This window comes from Octopus bimaculoides, chromosome 11, assembly GCF_001194135.2.
Source record: "Octopus bimaculoides isolate UCB-OBI-ISO-001 chromosome 11, ASM119413v2, whole genome shotgun sequence".
In the NCBI taxonomy this organism is placed as follows: Eukaryota; Metazoa; Mollusca; class Cephalopoda; order Octopoda; family Octopodidae; genus Octopus; species Octopus bimaculoides.
Window position 1 is genome coordinate 5,892,151 of NC_068991.1, and position 9,571 is coordinate 5,901,721.

The window sequence follows — 9,571 nt, forward strand, 5'->3', positions numbered from 1 at the left end:
ACCACCACCCCATAATTTGCTTTTAATACTTCTCTTCAGCAGGAAGATTTTTTTTTGTTTTGTTTGGTTGGTTTTTTTTCTATTAAAAATTAATCTCTTCTTTCACCAAACTTCATCAAACTATGACATTCTGAATGCGTTGCTGTATTACATCTGCATTCTATACGATATATATATATATATATGAGCATATAAATATTCTTTTCTGCTCTAGGCACATGGCCCGAAATTTTGTGGGGGTGGGCAGTCAATTAGATCGACCCCAGTACGCAACTGGTACTTAATTTATCGACCCCGAAAGGAGGAAAGACAAAGTCAACCTCAGCGGAATTTGAACTCGGAATGTAAAGACAGACGAAATACCACTAACGTTTCTTTTCTACTCTAGGCACAGGGCCTGAAATTTTGGGGACGGGGCCAGTCAATTAGATCGACCCAGTATGCAACTGGTACTTAATGGATGAAAGACAAAGTCGACTTCAGTGGAATTTGAACTCAGAACATAAAGACAGACAAAATACCGTTTGGCATTTCGCCTGGCGTGCTAACATTTCTGCCAGCTCGCCGCCTTATAATCATAGATACCATTATTATTATTATTATTATTATTATTGTTATTATTATTATTATTATTATTATTATTAAGGTGGTGAGCTGGCAGAATCATTAGCATGCTGGACAAAACCTTGGTAGTAATTCGCCCATCGCTATGTTCTGAGTTCAAATTCTGCTGAGGTCAACTTTGCCTTTCATCCTTTCAGGGTCAATAAATTAAGTACCAGTGAAACACTGGGGTCGATGTTATCGACTAGTCCCCGCTTCCAAAATTCCAAGCCTTGTGCCTATAGTAGAAAGGGTTATCCTTGTTATTATTATTGTCGCCTTACTGGCACTTGTGCTGATGGCACATGAAAAAGCATTCGAGCAAGGTCATTGCCAGTGCCGCTGGACTGGCTCCTGTGCAGGTGGCACGTAAAAAACACCATTTGAGCGTGGCCATTGCCAGTACCGCCGGACTAGCCCTCGTGCCAGTGGCACGTAAAAAGAACCCACTACACTCTCGGAGTGGTTGGCATTAGGAAGGGCATCCAGCTGTAGAAACTCTGCCAGATCAGATTGGAGTCTGGTGTAACCATCCATTTCGCCAGTCCCCAGTCAAATCATCCAACCCATGCTAGCATGGAAAGTGGACGTTAAATGATGATGATGATATATTTATGTATATATATATATATATATATATATATATATATATATATATATATATATATATATATATATTGGTTTTTATGTTCAGTTATAGTAAAACCAATTTTACATCACTCTAATGGATTGTTCTTATACTATTGTAGAGGACAGACTTATTAATAAATATAGATGTGTGTGTGTAGGCACAAGCATGGCTGTATTACTAAGAATCTCGCTTTGCATCCTTGTCATTTAGAGTTCAGTTCTAGTAAGTGGCGCCTTGAGCAAGTGTTTTCTACTGTAGATCTTGGCCATCCAATGCCTTCTGGGTGGATTTCATAGAGAGAAACTTAAAATGGAGATTATAATCCAGTGTTTATTATAACTGAGTGAACAGCAGTTCAGCTCCTCACCTTTGATACTGAGGGACACCCTCTGGATAGTTTAGTTGGCCATAACAGTTAGGTCTTGTCCAGATGTGGTCCTCTGATGTTTATTTATCCAGCTCTCAGTTCGATTATTATTTGGAGCACTTGATTCAGGTTGTGTGTGTGTGTATGAGAGTGATTGTGATGAGAAAATGCCTGAACAACAGTTGTAGCTATCATCAGTTCCCATGATGTATTTAGAACAACCTTGAACCGCGCGCATGTGCGTGTGTGTGTGTGTGTCAGATATGATAGTCATGTGTGTGACTCTGCATGTTTGTATGTATATGTTTGTATGTATATGTGTTGTAGATTTAGAGTTTGTATTCTGCTATATAAACAAAAATTCGGGTGGAAAACTCTGTGTATATGTGTGTGTGCAGTCTGAATGTGGGAGCATCATGTTGATTTGATAAAGCCATAACTTGGGAATCAAGTGCTGTCTTTATCTACTATTATTATTATCATCGTTATTATTATTATTATTTATTCAAGCCTGTTACCTTTATTAAAGCGAAAATAGATCAGGCTGTTCCCACCAGCTTATCAATCATGAATTACAAGCTGTTTGCTTTTTTTTTTTTATTTCATTTTTCTCTTTCTTTTTTCACTTATTTATATCAGTAGTGGCACTGTGCATGGCACCTTGGGCAAGTGTCTTCTACTACAAGCCCTGCATTGACCAATGCCCTGTGGATCAATTTCGTAGAAGGAAACTGAGAAAGCCCATCGAATGTGTGTGTGTGTGTGTGTGTGCATGTACATTTATGTATGTGAATCTCGATTTCCATGCTTGCTTCTGCTTCAGTGAAACAACAAAGATGTTGACATTATGACCAGTTGTTCTGTGCTTTTCGAGGAACTCCCCCACCCCCCACCCCCAATAAAAAATAAGATCCTTTAGTTGGAAAACAATTACAGGTTGATGACAGGAAGAGCATCCAACTGTAAAACCCCCCTCAAATAACACCCCCCTCACCATTAACAGTCATAACTGTGGCCAGCAATAGAGTTATTCCCCTCATGCAGTGATATAGCCCAGTCAACACTGAAACCCTTTTCATTATAGATAACGAGGTCTGATGACACCTGTTGCTAAACACAACCCATTTACAAATACACTCACCTGTTTCTCTAAAACTGAAATGTGTTTTTAAGATTAAGGACTTGTGTATTCTGTGTGACCTTCTGATCCCTCTCTAAACAGCTATTTTAATGATTGAAACGCATAAATTTGTACCCCACTTTAAACAGATCGGTTGGTAAATATAGAGATTTTTTCCTTTCTAGATGTTATCATCATCATCATCATCATCATCATTATTATCATTATTTTATGGTGAAGACATGCTTAGTAAATAACTTTTCGTGTAAGTCCAATTTAAGTTGCCAGGTAAGATAAATAAATGTATTTTTAGTGGGGTTTTTTTTGGGGTTTTTTCTTATAATGAAAAGAAAAGACAGATGGTTCCTCTATATCTGGGTCACTTATGTCTTTTACTCGTTTCAGTTATATTGAACTGCAGCCAATGTTGAACACACACACATAGATGGATGGACGGATGGACGGACGGACGGACGGACGGACGGTTGGACGGACGGACGAACAGTTAGATAGATAGATAGATAGATAGATAAATAGACAGTTAGATAGATAGATAAATACATACATACATACATAACCAGAGAGGTAGGCAGTTAGACAGACAGACAGTTAGAGAGATAGAGAGATAGATAGATAGATAGATATACAGATAGATATACAGATAGATAGATAGATAGATAGATAGGTAGATAGACAGACGAATAGATACATAGGTAGGCAGGCAGGCAGGCAGGCAGGCAGGCAGGCAGGCACGTACATACTTACTTATCTATCACTTTCTGATGCGTTGTCTACTTTGTACTTTATGTAGTTTGTTCTTAGTGCTTGCACTTGGGCAGCACAGATCAGAGCCTCCATTTCCGGGTTTTAAATCACTTTTAGTCATCCACAGCCATCTTTTTTCTCTGTCTGTCTTATCTTCAACATCCCTATGAAATTGACCATGCAATCTTTTCTTTACTCACCTATTTTCAATTTCATTCATTTTCAATTTCTTGTACAGTGCTTTGTCTTTGCAATCTTTAATCCTACACAAGCCTGACCTTCTTCTAATAATAGCACTTCTGTGACATTTTTTACATACCATGCTATGTTGTTTTTTTCTGCTCTAATGCTGTGTTGGCATCCAATGAGTCTTCTTCCCCCTCTTTTTCTTGGTACATACAGTCTGTCTGTGTCACTTTTTGGGTGGAGTGACCTATATCTAGTTAGCAACTTCCTTGTCTTTCTTTCTAAGCTGTTTATTTCATCTACTGTCCATGCGATTACCCCTGTTCCATATCTAAGGAGTGAAACAGCCCAAGTGTTCATGTTCCGAGTTCGATTCCAGGCAGTGACCTGAATAATAATAATAACATCGAAAAATACCTTAGGAATGAGAACCCAGGTTCGAAATTTCTCCAAGACACCTGATGAAGGCTGGAGGGTATATCAGCCGAAACATTGTGTTAACAACAAACAAGATGAGGACAAATATCCATCAAATGTAAATAATGTACATAATTCCTTATCTCTTAAATATTGAACTGTATTCATTTATTCATAACTTGATTCATTGAATCATTTTTCTTTTCTGCCTCAGATTAATGCTTCTAATGTCAATCCTTTTTTTTTTTTTTATTACTTTTTTGTTAATTTCATTTCATTTCCATTTTCCAGACAAAAGTGAAAATAGTTCCTGTTCTTGGGACGGGACTCTTAATAGGCACAGCCTTGGCAGTAATTATTCCTGAAGGCGTACATGTTATGTATTCGCATCATCACAACCATGGTAAGTTGATTCTCTCTTTCTTTCTGTTTTTTTTTTTCTTTTCTACAAGAAGCATTATGTCTGTGGAGCGCTCACCCACTTGCACATTAATTTCACAAGCAAGCGGTTCTGCTGATCGAATCAACTGGAGCTATCATCCTCATAACCAACGGAGTACCAGTTTACAATTATGACTTTTTTCTTTTATTTTAACTGTCTTGGGACCACCAAGTACCAAATCTACATCACCAGAGGACTTATATCAACTATCAACAGGCATATAACAAGTAAAAAGTAGAGCCATTGGTATTGCATTTCGTTCCACCATTTACAGCTGTTTCTACAACATATGGACGACAGATCACATAATAAGTTGGAAAATATGGAGGAGAGCAGTGATATTGCCATATTGATTATATAACGAGAGACCCACGGTTCTTTTGTCATAACCTTTGTGAACAAATACAGACACAGACTGGATCAATATACAGATGATATGGCAAGAGGTGTTTAATTAATTCAAGAAGAAAGAGTTAGTTAAAAGTACAAATGAGAAGGTAAAATGACAGTTTGATTGTAGCTTTTGACCAGATCAGTTCGTAAGTCTCATTCATTAGTCAGTGTATCACTATCTCAATCGGACAACTGTGTGAATCGATAGACTTAAATTATTATCTAAGTTTGTTTATTATAAAATAAGCTGGAATAAATTAGGTGGGATAACGGCAGAGTTGGTAGCATTCCTGGCCAAATGTTTCTCAGCAGCATTTTGTCCATCTTTACTTTCTGAGTTCCAATTCCCCTGAAGTCATCTTTGCCTTTCGGGGTCGATAAAATAAGTACCAGTTGAATACTGGGGTCAATGTAATTGACTTGCCACTTCCTCTGAAATTGCTGGCCTTGTGCCAAAATTGGGAACCAATATAGACACCTAATGGTGGTGAGCTTGCAAAATTAGCACACTAGGCAAAATGCTTCTTAGCCCACTTATACGTACCTTTCCTTCATTGGACACTAAACTCTGCTTGCGAAGACCTGTTGAGGCAAATGAAATTGAAATCGAACCAAATTCGACGACTGGCACCCATGCCAACCTCTCCTTCATTGGACACTAAACTCTCAATTGTGGGGGAGCTATGCAGGGCAGGATTCATGACAGACGAACTGTAGACAAGAACTTTGCTGCGGGCTAGCTAGGGAGTTGGTTGGCAGCGAAGTGGACTTCTGGAGAGAGAAAGAAAACAAAATAGTGTTAGCAGTGAGCATTAAATGAATCTGAATTAACTAAACAGAAATAACTGACGATCTAGACCCTGATGTACGTAAATTAATAAACCAGCATGGGTTGGATGTTAAACGATGATGAGGATGTGTGTGTGTCTATGTGTCCATATTTATTTATGACTGTTAGAGTGAGTGCCAGGGTTGATTTGTCCAATAAACTTCCCTTCAAGATGGTGCTCCAGCATGGCTGCAGTCCAGTGATTGAAGCAAGTAAATGATTAAAATTACACATTGTGCAGTGCAAACAATTTAAACAGCAAATCAAACTGGACTGAAAGATCAACAGGCAGCTATTCAAATTGGCAAGTTGAGACAAGTAGACACTGCAGTTGCTGCTTGTACAATAAGACACCATTCTTCAAAGACATGCTGCAACACAAGTCCTTTTGGCTGAAGCAACATGCTGACAAAACACTTATTTGTTGATTAAGTGTTTGCTTAAACTAACAAAAAGTGTTTCTTGAAGACCTGGATAATAAAACGTTTCAATTAAATGAAAGCCTGTGGGTGCAAGTGACATGGCTGGGAAGTTTGTTCTTACCTGTCTCTTGACTATCCTTGAAAAGCTGACAATTTAACACCTGTCTAGATTCTTATTGGAGTGGGAAAGCTTGATATATCACCTGGACCACAAATTGTATTATATCTTCAAAGGAAAAGGAGATATTTTTGTCGTTATCATCCTCACCACCATCATCATTGTATTTTATGTTCTCTTCTCCATGCTGGCATGGGTTGGACAGGATTTTTTGCAATAGTCTTTTTATGGTCCAATGATGTTCCTGATATCGTTTCTTTCAATTGTAACCTCTTTAAACTTGCAGGAATAAGGCATGGATTCTAAAACCTGAGATACACACAATATCGACAACGATGATGAAAATATAATATATATATATCGAAAAAATAAATTTTCTTCTTTGAACATGAAGATTAATATTCCAAATAATTGTTAAAATTGTCGTTATTGTCAACATTTTGTTTGACTTTTATTTAATTAATTTTTTGTCTTTGGCTTCCATCTTCTTCTACCTTTGCAGCACATAGTCACAGCATAGAGAAAATGGACGTGAAAGAAGCCGTCGCAAAAGTTGGCATTGCACATTCTTCAATACATGACGAACACTCACACAACACACACACCGATTCTGGCGGCACAGAAAACCATGAGAATGTCCACAGTTTGATAGGGGTGGCACTGGTTGCCGGCTTCATCACAATGTTGCTTATTGACCAACTGTTTGGCGGCTCTCATGCTCACTCTGCCGCAGGTAAGCGATTAACATTTGAGGAAACAACAGGTATGGCTGTTGTTTAGTGATGGTGAGGTGAGTGTGATGCTGTTTGAGTAGAATGTGACCATATTTGAGTAAAATGTAATGATATTTGAGTGGAGTGTGATTATATTTGATTGAAATGTGATGATCTTTGAGTGGAGCACAATTATATTTGAGTGAAATGTGATGTCTGAGTGGAGTGTGACCATATTTGATTGAAATATGATGATGTTTGAGTGGAGCACAATTATATTTGAGTGAAATGTGGTGATGTTTGAGTGGAGTGTGATTATATGTGATTGAAATGTGATGTTTGAGTGGAGTTTGACCATATTTGAGTGAAATGTGATGATGTTTGAGTGGAGCACAATTATATTTGAGCGATATGTGATGTTTGAGTGGAGTGTGATCATATTTGAGTGAAATATGATGATGTTTGAGTGGAGCACAATTATATTTGAGTGAAATGTAATGATGTTTGAGTAGCATGTGACCATATTTGATCGAAATATGATGATGTTTGAGTGAAGTGCAATTATATTTGAGTGAAATGTGGTGACATTTCAGTGGAGTGTGATTATATTTGAGTGAAATGTGATAATATTTGAGTGGAGTGTACTGTGGTCATACTTGAGTAGTGTTGTTGTTGGTGGTGACAAGGAACAAATCTCAATAGAAAAGGGGAGGTTGGTGATGATAAAGCAACAGGGTGATGAGAGTACTGAGTCTAATGATGGTTGAGAGGGACTAGTGTATTATTAGCGTACTGTTTCATTTTTTTCTCTACCATTTCTTTTCAAATAACCTCTTCGTTATACTTCCACAGATCCTGAACACAACCAAACAACTGTGCAGAACAGAAATAAATTCACAGCTACTCTAGGTTTAGTGATACACGCTGCTGGTAAGTCGGTTGTTGTTTATCCCATGTTTCTGGCAAAGAATTGTAATTATTGGTCGACGGAAAGCTATAGAAGAGTAGAAGGTGTGGTTGAAGTACAGATCACCTCTCTACCCATCCATGTCTCTCAAAATAAGCGCCATGAGGAAAGCTGTAGTAAGGTAGAATGTGTGATTTAAATACCTGTAATGGTTGTAACATAACTAATCAACTGTGGAGGTTGGGGTTGAGCTGAATAGCTGTAGACGTTATGGAGAACCAAAGAAACTGAAGAGGGTCTTACCTGACAATTGTAGAGGTTTTAACTGTTTGTATCCTGCCACTATTTCTATGCAGTGCCATGAGGAAGTAAATATCACAGTGAATTTACATTTCAATGATGTATATACATTAAGTATTATATATAGATGGCTTTTTTGCCTTACTATTACCTATCTCTAAATTAGTACGACTGTGAGATACAGTTTACTGCAGTTCCCAGTTCTAAGTATAAATACCTACCATAGAATGGTATATATAGTTTCTTGCTGTACTCAGTCTACTAAACAGTAAATAGGTACCATGGAGAGATATAGTTCATTGTATTGTCTCCCTCTAATTCTTCAGTTTATCTAGAATCACATTATTCAGTGTATCCTTGTTTAACCCTTTTGATTCCAACCCAACTGAAACCGCCCCTGGCTCTGTAGTACAAATGTCCTGTTTTCAAAAGCTCTGAATTAAAATCTCCCACCAAACCTTAGTCACAATTTATATTCCTAACACTAGCTTAATGATAACTAAGTTATTTTACTAAATTCTTGGTTATATTTAAAATTAATTGAAAGAAACCCAGAGCATCTCAATAGAAATGGTAACAAAATGGTTAAGATGGTATGCAGTGATTTGAGAGAGATTTATCTGCTATCTTTACCAGATCAAGGAACCATCTAGTGGTTCCCTTGTTGAGTACATATGATGTCCCTAACACTAGCTTAATGATAACAAAGTTATTTTACTAAATTTTTTGTTATATTTAAAATTAATTGAAAGAAACACAGAGCATCTCAAAATAAATACAGTAACGAAAGGGTTAATTAATCTGGTATTTGGGACATAAATTAATATAAAACTTTGAAGGAAGGTTTTAATTGAGACCATTTTAAAACAGGGAGTTTGTATTTTCGGACCAAGGGCAGTCTGAGGCAGATTGGTCACAAATGGTTAATATTGACCGAAAGCTTTTAATTCCATAGCCATACCATGACTTGTATCTCTTGCCGTTCTATATTTTCAGCTGACGGCATTGCTCTCGGTGCTGCTGTCACAATGTCTGAGGACCATGTCACTTTGATCGTCTTTCTGGCTATCATGTTACACAAGGTAAGACACCTGTTGTTTCTTAATTACCATTAATAAAAAATTTTTTTTATGAGATCATCATCATCATCATCATCATCGTTTAACGTCCGCCTTCCATGCTAGCATGGGTTGGACGATTTGACTGAGGACTGGTGAAACCGGATGGCAACACCAGGCTCCAGTCTAATTTGGCAGAGTTTCTACAACTGGATGCCCTTCCTAACGCCAACCACTCAGAGAGTGTAGTGGGTGCTTTTACGTGTCACCCGCACGAAAACGGCCACGCTCGAAATGGTG

General features: G+C 37.7%; 1 protein-coding gene across 1 annotated transcript in view; it reads left to right on the forward strand.

The window, feature by feature from the left end:
* The window catches only part of LOC106877157 (zinc transporter ZIP9-B), a 33,599-nt gene that overhangs the window by 21,459 nt on the left and 2,569 nt on the right, over nt 1-9,571 (forward strand). The window contains exons 2-5 of the mRNA XM_014925969.2: nt 4,381-4,492; nt 6,796-7,026; nt 7,859-7,936; nt 9,210-9,295. Coding sequence (XP_014781455.1) covers nt 4,381-4,492; nt 6,796-7,026; nt 7,859-7,936; nt 9,210-9,295 — 507 coding nt within the window. The remainder of the gene's footprint in view (nt 1-4,380; nt 4,493-6,795; nt 7,027-7,858; nt 7,937-9,209; nt 9,296-9,571) is intronic.